The sequence below is a fragment of the Myotis yumanensis genome, unplaced genomic scaffold, assembly GCF_028538775.1.
Source record: "Myotis yumanensis isolate MYYU_CA2020_CCGP unplaced genomic scaffold, mMyoYum1.0.hap1 SCAF_7, whole genome shotgun sequence".
In the NCBI taxonomy this organism is placed as follows: domain Eukaryota; kingdom Metazoa; phylum Chordata; class Mammalia; order Chiroptera; family Vespertilionidae; genus Myotis; species Myotis yumanensis.
The window spans coordinates 30,457,530-30,478,147 of NW_027223758.1; the positions used below are offsets into that span (position 1 = coordinate 30,457,530).

The 20,618-nt window shown below is 42.5% G+C and overlaps 1 protein-coding gene and 1 long non-coding RNA gene across 4 annotated transcripts in view; one reads left to right on the plus strand and one right to left on the minus strand.

Annotated features, from left to right (window-relative positions):
* Positions 1-825: 825 nt before the first annotated feature.
* On the minus strand, positions 826-2,912 carry LOC139014494 (uncharacterized). Its single transcript, XR_011472235.1, has 2 exons — positions 2,841-2,912; positions 826-2,362 (listed from the first exon to the last, which is right to left on the minus strand). It is a non-coding gene; the product is annotated as an uncharacterized lncRNA (long non-coding RNA).
* Positions 2,913-3,369: 457 nt separating this feature from the next.
* DNAAF9 (dynein axonemal assembly factor 9) overlaps positions 3,370-20,618 on the plus strand; it is a 130,205-nt gene continuing 112,956 nt past the window's right edge. For all 3 annotated transcript variants that reach the window (XR_011472115.1, XM_070419993.1, XM_070419994.1), the window contains exon 1: positions 3,370-3,501. Coding sequence is in view for 2 of the 3 variants with exons in the window: in XM_070419993.1 (XP_070276094.1) it covers positions 3,419-3,501 (83 nt within the window). In the remaining variant the exon portion in view is untranslated. The remainder of the gene's footprint in view (positions 3,502-20,618) is intronic.

Below are 20,618 nucleotides of genomic sequence, written 5' to 3' on the forward strand. Positions count from 1 at the left end.
ACTCAGTGGTGAGTATCGTCCTGTGCACCAAAGGGTCTTGGGTTCCATTCCCGGTCAGGGCACATACCCAGGCTGTGGGTTTAATCCTGTAGTCGGCGATTTATCTCTCTCTTTCTCTCTCTCTCTCTCTCTCAAATTAATGAAAAACATATCCTCAGGTAAGGATTAGAAAAGGACAAAATAAAGTGTTATCTGAGCTGAAAGAATGACAATATACAGTGTGGGCAGCCTCTGCTATGATTATTTTATCTTCTCATCTAAATTTCTCACCTGAGGATATTTTTCCCATTGATTTTTTAAAAATATTTTTTTATTGATTTCAAGAGGAAAGGAGAGGGGGAGAGAGAGATGGAAACATCAATTATGAGAGAGAATCATCAATTGGCTGCCTCCTACACACTGCACACTGGGGATCAAGCACGCAACCCAGGTATGTACCCTGATCAGGAATTGAACCGAGACCTCCTGGTTCATAGGTCCACTGAGCCACACCGGCCAGGCCCCATTGATTTTTAGAGAGTGGAAGGGAGGGGGAGAGACAGAGAGAGAGAAACATCATTGTACAGGGGCCAAGAAGCCTGCAACCGAGGTAAGTGCCCTTGACCAGAAGAAAACCCAAGACCCTTCACTGGTCTAGAGTGGCCAGCACTCTAACCACAGAGCAAAACTGGCTAGGCTAAATTTCCCTTAATCAAAATTGTTTTATTGCTTACTTTGATACAAGTTCAAGAAATCACACATTTTATTCCTAGCTGTTAATATATGCTGGTTTTTATCTGACTTTCTATCATTTTCAATATTGAATGAACACTTGCACACTGCACAAAGAGTTTCAAAGGGGTTTTTTCTCTTTTAATAAATGTCCACTGTTCAGAAAATTCATCATGAAATTCACACTTGCATTTTGGCATTTTGGGATTCAAACAAAAAAGAGGTAACAATTTTCAACAAGGTTGCTAAGGCAATTAAATGGGAAAAGAGCTCTGACTGGTTTGGCTCAGTGGATAGAGCGTTGGCCTGCAGACTGAAGGGTCCGAGGTTCGATTCCAGTCAAGGGCATGTACCTTGATTGCGGGCACATCCCCAATAAGGGGTGTGCAGGAGGCAGCTGATCGATGTTTCTCTCTCATCGATGTTTCTAACTCTCTATCCCTCTCCCTTCCTCTCTGTAAAAAATCAATAAAACATTAAAAAAAAAATAGATCCAGAGACAAAGAAACACTGAACAGACAGTCCAACCTCAGAGACTTGTATGCATGCATATTAGCATAACCAATGGACACAGACACTGGGGAGGTGGGGGCTTGTCCTGGGGGTGTGAGTGGGGGGGTGTCAATTGGGAAAAAGGAGATATATGTAATACTTTAAACAAACAAAAAAGAGATATCCATGCAATGGAATATTATTCAACCTTAAAAAATGAAATTCTGGGGTGAAAAAAAGAAATTCTGGTATATGCTACAACATAAATGAAACTTGCAAAAATTATGCCACATGAAAAAAAGTCAGTCACAAAGGACTACATATTGCATGATTCTGTTATATGAAATGTTTAGAATAGACAAAGCCATATGTAGAGAGAAAGACTAGTGATTCCCCAAGGCTGGGATGGTTGGGAAGAAATGGTAGAATGACTACTATAAAAGGGTGATGAAAACGTTCTAAAAACATATCCATAGAGTTGAAAAAAAAAAAGTAATAGCAGCTGTCACAAGAATTGAAAAAGGCGTCTTTTAAAAATCTCTTGGCTTTGACACTGCACTTGTCACAAGTCCAAACTCATAACGGCGAGAATTGAATCTTGGAAGGGTTTCGAACCTAGGACTTGACAAGGTGGGGGAATACTGAACTCAGTATAATTAAAAGAAAGAAAAAAAAGATTAATTTCTCGTCGGTCAGCAAAAGAAAGCTGTACTTGTAAGGCACCATCTCCCTAAACAAAACCAGAACTGATCTTAAGGGTTTGGGGAAGCCTAGAGTTCAGGAATTGGCAGGTTCAGAATCGGGAGAGTCCAGCGATGGGCCGACTGGAGGCTCTGTTAGTGTGGTCACTGTTGTCAGGTCACCGTGAGGACCGGCTAACTTTCAGAAGCCTGGTCCCTGGAGTGAGGCACTTGCTGATTGGCTGGTGCCCGGAAGCGTGGAGCTGCCAATGATTGGCTCACTTTCAGAAGCCTGGGGCCCGCGATTGATGTACTAACTTTCAGAAGCTGAGTTACCGGGCGAAGCTGTTGACCCGCTGACTTTCAGAAGCAGAGCCACTGTAGTGAGGCTGTCGGTGATTGGCTGATTCTCAGTGTCTGTATACTGATGTGAAGTTTTCTCTAAATATCTTGAACTTGAGCCAAAAGTCTCTTCCTTCCTTGAATATGAAAAATAAGTACTTTTAATTTCTAGTCCCTTCTTTTGGTCCTCCTTCAGTTAAACCTGCTGGAGACACCATAGGGATTGTCCAGATCTTTTACTTGCGGAGGTAGGATTTTCAGCTGGTATTCCATTTAAGTGATTTAAGCGCCAATTACGTTGGTGGGAAAACAGCTCTAATATTTTTTGTAATTGATTGCAAAAATATTAATATAGGATATTTAAGGTATCCTGACAAAGTCAACACATGACAAAATCATTAACTACGTCCTGCATATACTCCTGGCAACACTGTCAACGAGGTATTTCCCCTGCTTTACACACAAAAAGACCGAGACTCGGTGGGATTAGGTTTCTTGATTATGGCTCTGCAGTCGGGAACGCGTCAAGCCAAGATCTGCAAAAGGTCGGGATCCTTTGTGACCTTATGAGCCTCTCACGCCCATACCCAGCGCAGAGCTGGGCCCACTACCAACCTGAGGTCGGCTAGGTGTTCGAAGGGAGGGTGTGCAATTGGTCGGCAGCGGGGAGCGAGCAGGCCGTTCAGGAGGTGCCCAGCGGCCCGGCGCTGCCCCGGGATCCCGCTGCAGCGGAGGAAAGCTTTGAGGGAAGCCGAAGCCCGCTCAACGGGGCGGGGCGGGGAGGGGCGAGGCTCCACCCCCGGGCGCGCCCGTGTGCGTGGCTGCAGGCGCCGCAGAGTCCCACTCCGTAGTGCGGGGCCTGAAGACAGGGCAGAGCGGCAGCGTGGCGACCCTCGCCCAGAGTACGGGCGACCCCAGCGCCCCGCAGGGACCGCTCGCCAGTTCAGGAGGGCGCGGCACTGCGCCCGGGCGCCCGCCCCGCCCCGCGCCCAGCCAGTGGCCACGCCCCCAACGCCGCTCCCAGCCAACGTCCGACTCCGCCCCCGCCCCCGACGTGCCCCCGCGCGCCGCGCCCCCCGCCCACCCGGCACGCCCCGCCGCCCCGCCCGGCTGCAGAGGCCCTGGAGCCGCCCCGCGGGCCTGCACGACCCTCGCAGCGGCCAGGTTCTCCTCCGCTGCCGCCGCCTGCCGCCATGGACGTGTACCCCCCGCACCGGCTGGGGTTGCCCCGCGCGTGGTCTGCCGGCGGCTCCGGCCGCGGGTCGCCCTCCGTCAGGTACGCGGGACCGAGGCTGAGAGGGCGGCCCGGCAGGGGATTGCGGGTTGTTGGGGTCCGACGACGCCTCAAAGCTCGGGGTGTGGCCGGGCATGGCTTCCACGCGGATGCTTTTTCCCTAAACGGCTCTCAGAGGAACGTTTCCCCGGGACCCGTGTCCTGTGTAGAGCCTCCCACAACGGCTCCTTGTGAAGGACCCCAGCGGGACATCCCACCCCATAGAACGTTTCCCCCAGCAGGGTTTTCTGTAGACAATCTCCATGGTGCCTTCTCTACGGATGGGCCACTTGCCTGCCCCATAGATTATTGCCCTCAGAAACCGCTAGAGAGACGAGCCCCCCCCCCCCCCCCCCACACACACACAATAACGCCCCTGATTAGAAACCCCACAGGCGTTTCCCTAGAAACGGCTTATGTATAATGCCCCCAAATCGGAAGTCTCCCCTAGACCTTGTCCCCTTGACAGAGGCTTCCCTAAATAAAGAGGACCCCCCTCCCCACCCGCTACCGGCACACAGACACTGACAGCATCTTCCCTATTGCGCATGTCCTCGCCTCCCCCGGCCCCAGCCTCTTCGCGACCCTCCCTCGCTCCACAATGGGGAGCTCAGGTTGGGGGGCGTTGGAGGTCATTAGGGGCGCAGGAGGGAACACGAACTGGATGGATAGGAAAAAGAGGCTCGGGAACCCCGAAAGCGGTGGGCCCCAGGCCCCTGAGCCTAGAGACACAACTCCGGGGTGCCTCGCTTTGGGGAGGGTGATATCGGGGAGGGGCCCGCACCCTTTGGAGAAAGGAAAATCGGTTTTCGACTTCTGCTCCTTGTGCCTTTGGGCTCCTTGTGACCTTGATAGTCTGGGCATTGTTTGTGATGGAGCTGGCCTGGGACCGCCTGCGGAATGCGAAGGTTGGAATGATGGAGGGGTTGTGGCAGAGACCATTGAGACGGAGGGAGGGAGGGTGAGAGAAAGAAAGGGGCTTTGGCGCACTGCAAAACTGCCATTAAACCAGAAGAGGGTTTTTTGGGTTTTTTTTGGTTTGCTTTTTCTCTATTTTAGCCACTTAGCAAAGCAAATATGGTATTGTTCCCTTGAAAGGAGATTTTGAACGTAGACGTTGGAACTGCTTTTTCTATATCCTTGTGATGGTGATTACGGCATCGTATTTTTAACTGTTTGCTCACTGATCTGTTGCTTTTGTGCTTTTTTAAAAAAAAAAATAAACCAAATTAATGGAGAGCAAGAACTAAATCTTAGAACCATGTTCCTCTCTTCCTTCCTGGCATTCCTTCCCTGCAACTAATGCGTGTTTGTTGAATGAATAAATGGGGAGGTGAGGCTAGATTCCCATGGTTGCATTTGCAAGTCCTTGTTTGCTTTTAATTTGGCAGGTGAGATTGTTTGAACTTCTCCTCTGCCCTTCAATGGAATTCCTTGTGGACTTGACAGTTCCAAGTGTTTAGCTGCTTATGATAACCATCTCCAATCCACCCTAAGGTCCTAAACGTTTCTGGCAGACAGTTTCACTGTTAGAAAGTATTTGAATTTTACATAGAACGAAATGGCACTTTAGAACTTGGAACAGCCATCTGTTAAAGCCAGGCTCTCTGTAGAGTTGGGGTTCATGCCATCATCTTAAGTGTAGGAATCTTGAGTTTTTGAGACGTTCGCGGGGGGGGGGGGGGGGGGGGGCTTCCCTGTGAAATCCATCTCTAAAATAATGCTGCCTTCCCTGTTTCTAAAAACATGGCAGTGTGCAGTTATTTTTAAAGTAGTGTTTTTATGCTAAAAAGATAAATGTTGGTTAACTTTACTAGTCAAACTCTGAATCTTCCACTGAGTAGTGTGAGTGAAGCTCGTTGGTCTCCGGACAAGGGGTAGTGCAAGGAACCCCAAGACCTGGCTGTTTTATACCTTTGATAAAAGAAGTTGGGTGAAGGTTCCCCTCCTTTCTTCACCTCTGCATAACTGAACATGGTTTTCTTACCCATTCAAGCCTTTCCCTGACTTTTGACATTGAACATTTCTAGCACATTTGGGCTCAGCACTTTCCTGTCACCTATACTTATCTTCTTTGCTTAACTCTGACTCCTGAGTGATGAAAGGGGCAGGCCTAACTGGTGAAGTTACATTCCTAAAGACCCATAGATAGCATTTTGCAAGTGTGTGGTTTAGTGGCGGTGTTTATTTTTGCAGATAAGGAATACAAATCAGGTGTTAAAATCTTGTTGCTTAGAACTAGAAGCTTTTTTTTTTTTAAAGGATATGGTGCTGTCCATCAGATATTTTTGGTTTCTGCCTCCTGGACATGTGGTAACGTACTTGCTTGCCTCCTTGAAGTTGGGTTTGGGTATGGCCTTGTGAGTTCCTCTAGGTCAGTGGTCGGCAAACTCGTAAGTCAACAGAGCCAAATATCAACAGTACAACAATTGAAATTTCTTTTGAGAGCCAAATTTTTTAAACTTAAACTATATAGGTAGGCACATTGTTATTAACTTAATTAGGGTACTCCTAAGGCTTAGGAAGAGCCACACTCAAGGGTTCAAAGAGCCACATGTGGCTCGAGAGCAGCAGTTTGCTGACCATGGCTTTAGGTCAATGAAATGTGCACAGGAATGATGCTATACCTTCTGGTGTGTAATTTACCACTCTCTTTACTGGTGACTGTTGGTGCTTCAGGTGGTGGCTACTCCACCAGTCTGGGACCCAGAGCAAACTTTCAGGTGACTGATGTTTGAAATGTAGAGTGAGGAAGAAGCTTTTGGAGTTGTTACTAAGTACCTAGCTTGACTCGTACTAAGGAACCAGTATAAAATATGCTTTCCTGCTTCAAAATCTTTTTCTGCGGAGGGATCTGATCCTGTTCAGGATTCATTTCATTTCACTGCCTCTTTATACAAATAATCCAACATACACTGTGCTAGGTGTTCTGGATTCAAGCAAATAAGGCAGGCCCCTACCCTTAAAGATCTCCTTTGTAAGTGGAAAGAGACAAAACAACAAAAATTGTAATACAGGGTGAAGATAAATGAGTACTGAGGAAGAAATAGGGCCAAAGGAACAATAGTGTAAGAGGGCACCGTTGATTTGGGGCTCGATGTTGGAAGAATGAGTTGCCATTTATTAATTTGGGAACACTGGAATAAGAGCAGGTTTGTGGAGAAAATAGAGTTCAATTTTGGCCTTGTTCATTTTGAGTTTCCTAATAGATATCCAAGTGGTGATATTGAGTAGGCAGTTGGATATACAAGTCTGGCATTTAAGAGAGAGAGATTGGGACTGGAGATACCACCCATATGCTGATGACTCCCAAATTTTTATTTTAAAGCTGTGAGACTAGGCCCTGGCCAGGTAGCTCAGGTGGTTAGAGTGTCATCCCAATACATCAAGGCTGCTGGTTCAATCTCTGTTCAGGGAACATACAAGAAGCAATCAATGAATGCATAAATAAGTGGAACAAATCGATGTTTCTCTTTCACTTCCTCTCTGTAAAAAAAATAATAAATACCAAAAAAAAAAAAAAAAAAAGCTCTGAGACTAGATAGAGATGCAGACAGTAAATGTAGATAGAGAAGAGGACCAATATCCAAGCTCTGGGCTATCCCATGTAGAAAAGGCAAGTGTAGCAACATCTTCCAACTTGTGAGGGAAAATGGTTTTCTGCCTCCGAGATAGGAAAAGATTCCGGGACAGTGGAAAGCCAAGTGATAAATACTGACGAGGACTAAGAATAGACTGTTAGATTTGGAAATGTGGAGGTCAATGGTGACTTGGACAAGAACCGTTTTCATTCAGTGAGTTCAAGAGAAAATAGGAGAGAAATTGATGACAGTCAATATAGATAGTCATAGTGATTTTGTTTCAAGGATTGTTATAAGGGAAAGCAGAGTAATAGGGCTATAGCTGGGCGGGCATGAGTGTTAGAGTCCTTTCTGTTTTTAGGTGGGCAAACATTTTAATTCTAGCATGCTTGTAAGTTGATGGGAATGATGGAGTACAGAGAGGCAAACTGATGATTAAAGAGAGAGAAGGGACAATTTCAGAAGTGAGGTCCTTGAATAGGTGAGAGAAAATGAGATCTAGGACATACATGGATATGTTGACCTCAGGCTAAAGTAGTGCATGGACAGTTCATCTGTGGCAATTATATGGACACAAATGCTGGTGCAGTGGTAGCTTGGTAGTGGAAGAAAGTGGAAGTTCTCTTCTGATTGTTTCTATGTTTTTAGCTAAATAAGAAGGAAGTCTGTCAGCTAAAAATGAAAAGGGGAAGGTGTTGAATGTTTAAGGAGAAAGAAGGTATAGCATTCATCTAGTAGAGTGGAGAAAAATCAGTTGAATAAGGAAATACTGCCTTATTAGGATTGCCAGGCAGCACGAAAAACATACCCATTTGGTGTTTGTTGTCATAATTTAAGGTGATACCCAGTTAGTTTGGTTATATGCTTTTCCTTTAGCTGTATTGAGCTGCTTCAATGTGGGCACTGTGGGAGGGAGTAGCTGAGGTGGGGTAGAGGACATCATTAGAAGACAGGAGTAAAGGAACAGATAAAGGTAGTGGAAGGAGCATCTATGCATATTGAGAATATCATGAAGTAAGGAGGGAGTAGTAATAGCAAAAGAGACCATGATCCAGAATCTAAAATCTTCAGGAAATGTAGGGGACAGAATGACCCAGAGGTTTGTAGATGTCTGTAACAAGGAGGAATAGTGGGTGGTTATTGTTTGATGGCATGAAGAAATCATGCAAAATGAAATAAAATTTCTCAAAACCGAAGGACATAAGTTTCCAAATTCAAAGGACTCTCCAAGAATTCAGCACAATTAATTTAAAAATAGCCATGCCAAGGCACATCATCATGAAAACTTTGAGCACTATAAAGACAAAAGAATATGTACAAATCACATAGATAGATAGGGTCAGGAACTGTAGGGTTGGAAACTAGAAGATAATGGAAAAAGCAGTGCCTTCTGAAGGAAAATGGATTCCCACCCAGAATTCTGGATCTAACCAAATTCTCAGGCAGATGTGAGGGAAGGATACAGACATTTCACACATGCAAGCTCTCAAAGTTTGACCTTCCGTACAACCTTTATTGAGAAGCCATTGGAGCTGTGCCCTATCTAGCAAAACAACCTGATTAAGGGGTTCTTGTGCGGGGGCTTCTCTATTCCATGTACAGGTTGGATTTCTTCCTTGTTAAAGGACTCATAAGCAAGGACCATCTTTGTTACCCCCTGGGAATTATCAAAGGGATGGGACTTTTAAAATTTTATTTTTTAATATATTTTTATTTATTTCAGAGAGGAAGGGAGAGGGAGAGAGAGATACAAACATCAATGATGCGAGGGAATCATTGATTGGCTGCCTCCTGCACACCCCCTACTGGGGATTTGCCGGCAACCCAGGCATGTGCCCTTGACCAGAATCGAACCTGGAACCCTTCAGTCCGCAGGCCAACACTTTATCCACCAAGCCAAACCAGCTCAGGCAGGGATGGGACTTTAAAAAAAATATGGTGTTTTTTGTTTTGTTTTGTTTTTAAGAGAGAAAGGAAAGGAGAGGGAGAGAGGGTAGGGGGGAAACATTGATGTGAGAGAGAAACATCAATTGGTTGCCTCCCGCATGCACCCCATCTGAGGACCAAATCCACAACCTCGGCATATGCCTAACCAGGAAGCAAGCTGGTGACCCTTCTGTGCTGGGACAGTTCTCAACCAACTGAGCCACACTGGCCAGGGCTGGGATGGGACTGCTTTTTTTTGCCATTTCCCACAGTGCATGCCCTAGTGCTTAGATCAGTGTCTGGCATACAGTCAGCACTCACTAAATATGAACTGCTGTTGTTAGCTGTTATGCAACACTGCTTGCAGTAATTATTTATTGAATGAATAGAGAATAATTGCAGGTGAAGCTGTGGGCTATGTTAAATTTCATGGATATTCAGAAAATGAAGAATCGCAGTTGTGAGCTAGATGGTGAGAAGGTGGTTCACGATAGTGATGTTCTACATAAGTAAAGCCTCACCGAGGCAGGTTATCTCTTCAGAGGATGTTTATTGGCCAGTTACCAATGCCCATGGTTCTCTTGAGTTTACACATCTACAGAAGTAATTGTTATTGATGTAATACAGATGGTCCCTGCCTTAAGAAAACTCAAAATGCAAAGCAAGACTATGATCTTGTATGTCTGAAAATGTGAAGTTTCACCGCCAGTATACTTGCTTGGATGCTGGCCACCTTTTGGTGTACAGGACAATGCCTCAACCAACTGAACTACACTGGCCAGGGCCAGATTTAGTATGCTTTTAGTAGTCAAAGAAGTGGGGGGGAAGTAATTGTGGATGCTTTCTGAATGAAGACTTGAGAAACTGACTTTACAAAGAACAGATTGTTTGAGGAAATGCTCAGAGAAAGCTGGAGAAAGGAAGAACATGGAAAATAAGACGTTATACTAGAATATAGTGAACAGACTTCCAGATAGCATTTTCCAGTTGTGCTGGGTAGTATTTTCTGAAGTTCTTGAATTTAATTTCTAGAATGTCTTGTGTACCCCAATTCATGAAATATGTGTAGGCATGAATTGCAATTGGGTACGAGTTTTAACTATTTTAGATGAGGTGGCCTATCAGTTAGGAACTACATTTTGCAGCTGGTAAAAGACACTTACAATATTGACTTAACTTTGGGTGTATTGTCTCTTGTAAAAGATATCTAGAGAAGGGCCAGCTAGTCCTAGTATAAAGTCATCAGGGAACCAGGCCTCTTCCGTGTATATATTTTGCTATTCTGAGCATGTGGGCTCCATATTCTTCATAGCTTCTTAGTCACAAAATGGCTGTAGGCTCTCCAGCTGTGATATCATGTCTGACAGGCAAAAGGGGGAAAGAGAAAGGACAGCTTCCTGTTGAGTCAGTTCCTTCCTTTCCAAGAGCTCCCTCAGAAACTTCCACCTAATATGGCTTCTGCATATCTTGTTGGTCAGCTCTAGAATAAGTGAGAATTTAGCAAGTTGTTTGGAAAATGTAATGGACTAAGGATGACATTCAAAATAGGAACAAAAACTATAAAATACATAGGAATCAACCTATTAAGGAATGTATAAGACTTCTATAAATAAAAACATAAAACTTGACAGAAGGGTATAAAACAGAGAGGAATGAATGGGAAGACACATCATGTTCCTGAGTGGGAGCTCAGTGCTGTCCACACTCAATATGATCACAATACAAAATATGAATGGGAATTTTTATGGATCTTAACAAGCTGATTTTAAACTTCATCTTAAAGAGAAAGTGCTCAATAAAAGCCACAGGATCTTTGAAACAATGATAAGAGGATGTACCTTGGCAGATACTAAAAATAATCCATAAACTAGAAAGTTCAAGAGATGACATTTAAAGCTCCAATTATTTTTTAAGTGTACTAATTCTGTGAGTATAGGTAAATGGATCAAATAAAGCTAAAAAAGATCCAACAATGTATGGCAGTTTAACATATGCTAAAAGTGGCATTCCACATCAGAGGATTAAAAGGGTCATCAGGATATGGTCTTGGGACAATTATATTTTGAAGGGGAAATATAGTCAGATTCCTGCTTCACAAAGGTTAAAAGCAAATTCCAGAGGAGCAAAGAGCTAAATGTTTAAAATACACATAAACGTGTAATTAATGAAATATTGGTATTTTATTATTATACTTTTATAATACTAGTACTAAGTGGGGAAGACACAAAAGGAAGACATAAAACCCCTAATCTTAAAAATAAAATTAAAATATTTAATTATATAAGACTTTTAAACTTCTGCCTGAAAAAGATACCATACAAAGTTTAGAAGTTTGAAAAAAATATTTGCACCATATGGCCAAAAAACAACTTTTAAAATATGATCGAATATATATAAATTATTCAGGGGAAAAAGACCAAATGACCAAATAAAAATGGGCAAAGAACATGAATATGCATTCATAGAAAAATATAGATGATTAATAAACATTTGACAACCAACCTAGTGATTAGGGAGAATATAACTTAATTAACATTAGTTAAAGAGTGACAACAGGGTTTGGAAAGTTGTAGGGAAACAGGTATTCTGAGAAATTGTAGGTGAGTGGGGTTTTTTATGTTTTTTGTTTGTTTTTCGATTCATTGGCTGACTATATTGACAAGATACTAATTGGTTACATGTTGAAAAAAACATACAATACAAAATACAAAAAAAAGTTGGTTCCGTTCCTGCCCGCTCTCCCTCTTATCCACGCACCCCCAAGTACTCATCATCATGATTTGGTCTCAGAGTCTAGATGAGTGTTTTAAGAAAACAATTTGGTAAGATTTATCAAAATTTTAAATGCAAATACCTCTTAACCTGGCAGTGTTACTTTTAAGTCTCTACCTTCCAGAAACTTCTGTACTTGTGACAAAGATGACTGTATTAAGGTTGCCCATTTTAAGAATTGTTTGCTTTGCAAAATAGTATAATTCCTGCCGAAACCGGTTTGGCTCAGTGGATAGAGCTGTCGGCCTGCGGACTGAGGGGTCCCGGGTTCGATTCCGGTCAGGGGCATGTACCTGGGTTGCGGGCTCATCCCCAGTGGGAGATGTGCGGGAGGCAGCTGATCGATGTTTCTCTCTCATCGATGTTTCTAACTTTCTCTCTCCCTTCCTCTCTGTAAAAAATCAATAAAATATATTTTTTTAAAAAAATAGTATAATTCCTGAATGCTCAATCCTAGTGGCTGGCTAAATAAAAACAAAAGAATTCAGTGCAATCATTTTTAAAATGAGGATGGGTTCTATGTACTAACTTGGAAAGATCTTAAGGTATAATGGTAAGTGGAAAGAGCATGTTTCAGAACAGCTGCATATCTCATGATTATGATTTTATGTAAAAAAAAAAAAAAACTCACCTGACTAAATATTTTACTGTGAGAGAATCACACCAAATTGTTCACAGTGGTTTTCCATGATAAGGTAAATCAGATTGGTATGAGAATTCACTTTGTAAAATACTCAAAACACAGAGCATACATAGGAGAATATATTCGTTTTTATTGAGTTTTGAAAATCAAAAGGTTAGCATAAATTACAGAGGAAAAACAAGCAAAAGTAAAATTTTCAAGCTTTTTCTTCATTTCTAAGGAACCAGGATAATGAAATACAAACAAACAAGAAAATAAACGTGGCGGTGTATACAGTAACTGTTATAAAAGCAGTGAGCAGTGAATTAACTGTTACATATAAATCAGAAGATGGGAAGAACAGAGATAATTGTTTAGAATTTTAAAATACTGTATCTGTGACTAATTTTATTGTCAGGAAATCAGTGAGGTGAGGTATATCAGAAAGAAAAGGTTCAGAGTCGGGGTACCTGGTCACTCAGGGTCTGGTGCTGTTAATCTTTATTCAGCCTTGTGACCTTGGGCAAACTGCTTCTGCTTAGGCTTTGGTTTCTTCATCTTGTGGCCTGTCTATATTCTGAGTCTGAATCCAAGGAAAGTTAGAACTAAAGTATAGTATACAAGCAGCATATTTAACATAAACTGCAGTATTGGGTCTGCTCAGTCTACAGGTATTCTAAAGGAGTTACGGGTGACCAGAGGCTGTCTACCCAGGATATGCCAGCTTTGCTCAGGTAGACCTGGGAGCTAGAGGGCAGTACTATTGCTGAGTGAGCTTGGTGTATATGTGAAAATATATATTAAAAAGGTCTGGATGAATACATAAACTCATAATGGTAACCTCTGGGGGTGAGGAACAGTGAAGACTTTAGTTTTATATGTAATATTTCTTTTTTTTCCATCAAAAAGTATAACAAATTAATATTTTATATGCATAATTTAAAAAGGCACTACTGTAGATTAAAGCAAATGTGCTAAAATATTAAGTCTGGGTGCTGGGAATATGGATGTGGTTTTTTTCCTATATACTCACCAAGTCTTTTTTTTTAATAGGCAAATATTTCAGTAAGTAACAAGTTTAATGGTTCAGTGACAAATAGACTATGTCTGGTTAAAAATTAAATTTGGGGAGCAAGAAAATGTACAAACGAAAAGGAGAACTGAATTTAGCTTTACCCATTTGACAAGAAAGTAAGAGATACCAATGCTTCTACTTTATTTGGCCAGGATACTTGTAGAAAAGAAACTCTTTGTTTTTGTTTTCAGTATTGTCTTGGCTTTCCACAGCAGTAGTGGGGGAGCTGTTTGTTTCCTGGTCACATGAACTACTTATGCTTTTGTCGCTGGCTTCTTGTAAGTTTGAAAACTAAAGAGTTCTTGGTAACCTTGGTAGCCTACTGTCCAGATGGGTAGGGAAATGGGCCAAAGGACAAACTTGATGAAATATTTCTAGTGTAGAGAATGATTGCAAAGTCAATCTTATGTAAAACATGAAAAAGTGAGGAGAGACAGGCAGTCATTTCCCAGGGAAAGAAGTTTTCTTTAATCTTGATAGTCGTGCAGTTTCTGTTATGCTACTTCTAAAACCCTAAGTTACTCCACATGTTCCCCTTATCTCCAGCTCTAGATTTATATTATAAAAATGTTCAAACAGTACAGAAAAGGTAAAAGAATAGTACAATGGATGCTTGTTATACCTATCACTTAGATTCAACAATTTTTTAACATTTTGCTATGTGTGCATTATTTTTTTTTTTAAATATTTTATTGATTTTTTACAGAGAGGAAGGGAGAGAGATAGAGAGTTAGAAACATCGATGAGAGAGAAACATCGATCAGCTGCCTCCTACACATCTCCTACTGGGGATGTGCCCGCAACCCAGGTACATGCCCTTGACCGGAATCGAACCTGGGACCTTTCAGTCCGCAGGCCGACGCTCTATCCACTGAGCCAAACCGGTTTCGGCGATGTGTGCATTATTTTTATTCCCCCCCGCCCCCCGCCTCTTTTTCAGGTAAGTTGCAGACATCACTTCACTCCTAAGTAATCCCTCATGCAGCTGCTAAGAAAAAGCACATTCTACTATTTCACCATATCATCTCACCCAAGAAAGTTAACAGTAATTGCTTACTATCATCAAATACCTAGTCCACATTCAAGTTTTCCCAGATGTCTCATGGATGTTTCACTTTAAAAAAAAACAATCATATTACATTTGTCCTGGCTGGTGTGGCTCAGTTGGTAGGCATCATCCTGTGCACCAAAAAGTTGCTGGTTCCATTCCTAGTCAGGGCATATGCCTGGGTTATAGGTTCAATCCCTGGTAGGGGGCAAGTAGGAGGCAGCTGATAGATGTTTCACTCTCACATTGATGTTTTACTCTGACATCGATGTTTCTTTTTTTTTTTTTCTTCAAATTGTGAGAGTAGCTCTTTTATTTTTTTTTCTCTCTTTATTGATTAAGGTATTACATATGTGTCCTTATCCCTCTCATTGCTCCCCCCGACCCCCGCTCATGCCCGCACCCCCCTGGTGTCTGTGTTCATTGGTTATGCTTATATGCATGCATACAAGTCCTTTGGTAGATCTCTCCCCCTTACCCCCACCCTCCCCTACCTTCCCTCTGAGGTTTGATGGTCTGATTGATGCTTATCTGTCTCTGGATCAGTGTTTCTCTCTTACTCTCACTCCTTTCCTCTCTCTAAAAATCAGTAAAAATATTTTTTAAAAATCATATTACAGCCCGGCCAATGTTGCTCAGTGGTTGAGCATTGACCTATGAACCAGAAGGTCACAGTTCGATTCTCGGTCAAGGCACATGCCAGGCTTATGGACTCAATCCCCAGTAGGGGGCATGTAGGAAGCAGCTGATCAATGATTCTCTCTCATCGTTGATGTTTCTTTCTCCCACTCCCTTCCTCTCTCTGAAATCAATAAAAACGTATTTTTTAAAATCATATTACATTTCATATGTGGCATTGTATTATTATTCTTTAATCTCTTCTATATTAGAAGAGTTTTCCCTCTTTGTTATTTTTTTTTTGCATGAGATTGGCTCTTTATAACTTAAATAAATGTTTTAATTGTGATAAAATAAACAAACGTTGCCATTTTAACTACTTTTTAAGTGTACAGTTTAGTGGCATTAAGTACATTCACATTGTGCTGTAATCACCACTGTCCATCCACCACAAAACTGAAACTCTGTACCTCTTAAAGAATAACTTCCCATTTTGTTCCCCCAGCTCCTGGCAACCACCATTCTACTTTCTGTCATTATGAATTTGACTATTTTAAGAACCTCATTAAGTGGAATCATACAATATTTGTCCTTTTGTGACTGGCATATATTTCACTTACTATAATGTCCTCAAGGTTCATTCATGTTTTAGCATGTGCCAGAATTTCCGTCCTTTTTAAGATTTAATAGTCTATTGTACGTATACCCCATAGTTTATTATTTTTCTGTGGATAGACACTTGCCTTGCTTCTGTCCTTTGATTGTTGTGAATAATGCTGCTGTGAACATGGATGTACAAACATCCATGAATCCTTGCTTTTAATTCTTTTGGCTATATGCCCAGAGTGTAATTGTTGCATCATATGGTAATTCTAGTTTTTATTTTTTGAGGAACCGCCATATTCTTCCACAGGGTCTGCACTGTTTTACATTCTCACCAGTAGTGCACAAAGTTTCCAATTTCTCTCCATCCTTTCTAATATTTGTTATTTTCTGAGGTTGTTTTTTGTTTGTTTGTTTATTGTGTGTGTGTGTGTGTGTGTGTGTGTGTGTGTGTTTATAGTAGCCATCTTACTCTGTGTGAGAGCAGTATCTCTTTGAGGTTTTGATTTTCATTTCCATAATGATTAGTGATATTGAGCGTATTTTCATACGCTTAGTGGCCATTTGTATATCTTCTTTGGAGAAATATCTATTCAATTTTGAATAGGTTTTTTGTTTTTCTTGAGTTTTAGGACTTCTTCATATATTCTGAATATTAGCCACTTATTAGGTAAATGATTTTGTAAATATTTCCTCCCATTCTTTGGGTTGCCTTTCCATTCTGTTGTGTCCTTTGGTGAACATAAATTTTTAATTTTGGGGAAGTCTGATTTACATATTTTTCTTTTGTTGTCTGTGCTTTCAGTGACATAGCCAGAAATCATTGCCAAATCCAATGTCATGAAGCTTTTCATATGTTTTTTCATATGTTTTCTAATAAAAGTTTTATGGTTTTAGGCTTACATTTAGGTCTTTACTCTTTTTAAAAATTTTTTTTATTGATTTTAGAGAGATGAGAAGAGAGAGGGAGAGAGAAACAGAGAGAGAAAGAGAAAAAAAAAACAATGTGAGAGAGAAACATCCATCAGCTGCCTCCTGCACATCCCCTACTGGGTATCGAGCCCGCAACCCAGGTGTGTACCCTGATCCTGAACCAGTAACCTTTTGCTCTGACACCATTTATTTGAATAGGTCAATATTCATTCAACTGGCCAGGACTCTATTCTATTTTAAATTAAATTTTGTATATATGGTGTAAGGTAAGGCTTCAAATTCATTCTTTTGCATGTGGATATACAGTTTTCTCAAAACCATTTTTTGAAAAAACTGTACTTTTTCAATGAATGATCTTGGTACCCTTGTCAAAAATTGCCAGTACCACACTGCCTTTTTTTAAAAAAGTCTTACCTGAGGACATGTTTACTGATTTTAGAGAGAGGGGTGATGCTCCAACCCACTAAGCCACACCGGCCAGTGCTGCTTTGCTTACTGTAGCTTTCTAGTAACTTTTGAAATCAGGAAGTGTGTCCTCCATCTTTGTCCTTTTTCAATATTGTTTTTGGCTATTCTGGGTTCCTTGAGAGTTCATATGAATTTTAGGATGGATTGTTTTATTTCTGCAAAAACGTCCTTGGTATTTTGATAGATATTGCTATAGATTTCTTTGTATAATATTGGCAGTTTAAGGACATTAAGTCTTCCTATTTATGAACACATATGTATTTCCATTATTGCTATCTTCCTTAATTTCTTTCAGAAATATATTATTGATCCAATTTCTCTGAATTGTCACCAGAATTTTGGTATGTCATGTTTATTTTAGCTTTTCTAATAGGTGTGTAATAATATCTCATTCTGATTTTAATTTGCATTTCCCTAGTGGATAATGGTGGTGAACATGTTTTCATGTGCTATCTCTGTGTCCTCTTTGAAGAAATGTTCCTTTATGCTTGTTACCCATTTTCTAATTGTATTGCATATGTTTTACTGTTGAATTTTGCGAGTTATTAATTTATGTATTCTACTGTCAGATATGTGATTTGAAAATATGTTCTCCCAATCTTAGCTTTTCTTTTATATATAAATATTTGATTTCAGAGAGGAAGGGAGAGGGAGAGAGAGATAGAAACATCAATGATGAGAGAGAATCACCGATCGGCTGCCTCCTGCATGCCCCCAACTAGGGACCGAGCCCGCAACCTGGGCATATGCCCTTGACCGGAGTTGAACCTGGGACCCTTCAGTCTGCAGGCCGACACTCTGTCCACTGAGCCAAACCAGCTAGGGCTTAGCTTGTCTTTTCATTCTCTCAACAGGGTGTTTCACAAAGCAACATTTAAAATTTTGATGAAGTCTAATATATCATATTTTTCTTTTATGGTTCATATTTTTGGTATTAAGTCTAAGAAAGAACTTCATAAACCCTGAGTCCTAAATTTTTTTCTAAAGATTTTATACTTTTACTAGAGGCCCGGTGCACAAAAATTTGTGCACTTGGGGGGGGTCCCCTAGCCCGGCCTGTGCCCTCTCACAGTCTGGGACCCCTCGGGAGGTAACGACCTGCTGGCTTAGGCCTGCTCCTGGGTGGCAGAGGGCACGCCCAATCCCTAAGTGCAGCCCCTGGTCAGGCTCAGAGCAGGGCCGATTGGGGAGTTGGGGCACCACCCCGTCATGCACAGAGCAGGGCGGATCGGGAGGTTGCAATGCCACCCTCAGTCACTTTCAGGGTAGACTGATTGGGGGGTTGGGGCACCGCCCCCTGTAACACTCAAGGCAGGGTCGATGGGGAGGTTGAGGCGCCACCCCTGTCACGCACAGAGCAAGGCCGATCAGGGGGTTGGGGCGCTGCCCCCTGTCACTCACAGAGCAGGGCCACTCAGGGGGTTGGGGCGCTGCTCCCTGTCACTCACAGAGCAGGGCCCATCAGGGGGGTTGGGGCGCTGCCCCCTGTCACAGAGCAGGGCCCATCAGGGGGTTGAGGAGCTCCCCCCTGTCACTCACAGAGTAGGGCCGATAGGGGAGCTGGGGCACCGCCTCCTGTCACACACAGAGCAGGGAAGATCAGGGGGTTGGGGCGCTGCACCCTGTCACACTCAGGGCAGAGCCAATGGGGAGGTTATGGCTCTACCCCATCACACACAGAGCAAGGCCCGTGGAGGGGGGTTGGGGCGCCACCCTCTTTTACCCACAGAGCAGGGCCGATCAGAGGGTTGGGGCACCGCCACTGTCACACTCAGGGCAGGGCCGATGGAGAGGTTATGGCTCTACCCTGTCACACACAGAGCAGGGCCGATCAGGGGGTTGGGGCGCCTCACCCTGTCACACACAGAGCCGCAGGGCGATCAGGGGATTGGGGAGCTCCCCCCTATCAGGCACAGAGCAGGGCTGATCAGGGGGTTTGGGCGCTGCCCCCTGTCACACTGATCCCGGTGCCGGGAGGCCTCGCTGCTCCGCTGATCCCGGTGCCGGGAGGCATATTACCCTTTTACTATATAGAATAGAAGCCTGGTGCATGGGTGGGGGCCGGCTGGTTTGCCCTGAAGGGTGTCCTGGATCAGGGTGGGGGTCCCCACTGGGGTGCCTGGCCAGGCAGGCTGAGGGGCTGAGGGCTGTTTTCCCGCTGGCCGGTGACTAAAAGCTCCCAACTGCTCCTTGTTTTCTTTTTTTTTTTTTATTCTGGGCCAGCTTTAGCTCTGAGGCCTCGCTGCTGAAAACATGGATACAATGTTGCGGTCCGGGGCTGACTGAAAGCGGGGTTTTGTTTAGCTTCTTATTTGCAACATAGTAATAGTTGCTTAGAGTTGCAGTTGAGAGGCCGGCAAGTGAGGCGGGGAACGTTGGAGTCCGCAGTCCCTGGAGGAAGCAAGCCTCATGTTCGCTTCAGTGCATGGCTGCTGGCCGCCATCTTGGCTGACAGTTAATTTGCATAAGGATACGCTGATTAGCCAATGGGAAGGGTAGTGGTCGTACGCCAATTACCATGTTTCTCTTTTATTAGTGTAGATATTTAAAATTTTTAAATGTATAATCTATTTTGAGTTAATTTTTGTGTAAGGTGTAAGGTTTAGGTTCATGTTTTTGTCTATGGATATCCATTTGCTCCAACACCATTTATTGAGAAGACTGTCCTTCTTTCATTGAATTGCTTTTGAAGCTTTGCCCTAAATTAGTTGGCTATATTTGTCTGGGTCTATTTATGGCTACTCTGTACTGTTCCATTGAGCTATGTGTCTATCTCTAAACCAATACCACTCAGTCTTGATTACTTTAGCTGTCTAAGTCTTGGCATTATATATAGTGATCCCCCCCCCCTTTGTTCTTCCCCCTCTCCCCCACCAAAAAAAAAATTGTTTTAGCTATTCTAGTTCCTTTGCCTTTTCATGTAAGTTTTAGAGTTATTTTGTCTATGTCTACAAAAACTCTGTTGGGATTTTGATATGAGTTGTGTTAATCCTGTATATCAATTTGGAGAGAATGGACATCTACATTATGTTGAATTTTCCAATCCATGGACACATTATGTCTCTCCATTTACTTAAATATTCTTTGATTTCCTTTATTGGTGTTTTGTAGTAAGTAGTTTATAAGTCTTATGCATGTTTTGTTAGATTTATATTTAAATAATAATGTACTTTTAATTTTGGTTTCCATGTGTTTGTTGTTTTTTTGGTTTTTTTTGTTTTTTTTGTTTTTTTTTGTTTTTTTTTTTTTTTTTAAATATATTTTTATTGATTTTCCACAGAGAGGAAGGGAGAGAGATAGAGAGTTAGAAACATCGATGAGAGAGAAACATCGACCAGCTGCCTCCTGCACATCTCCCACTGGGGATGTGCCCGCAACCCAGGTACATGCCCTTGACCGGAATCGAACCTGGGACCTTTCAGTCCGCAGGCCGACGCTCTATCCACTGAGCTAAACCGGTTTCGGCGTTTGTTG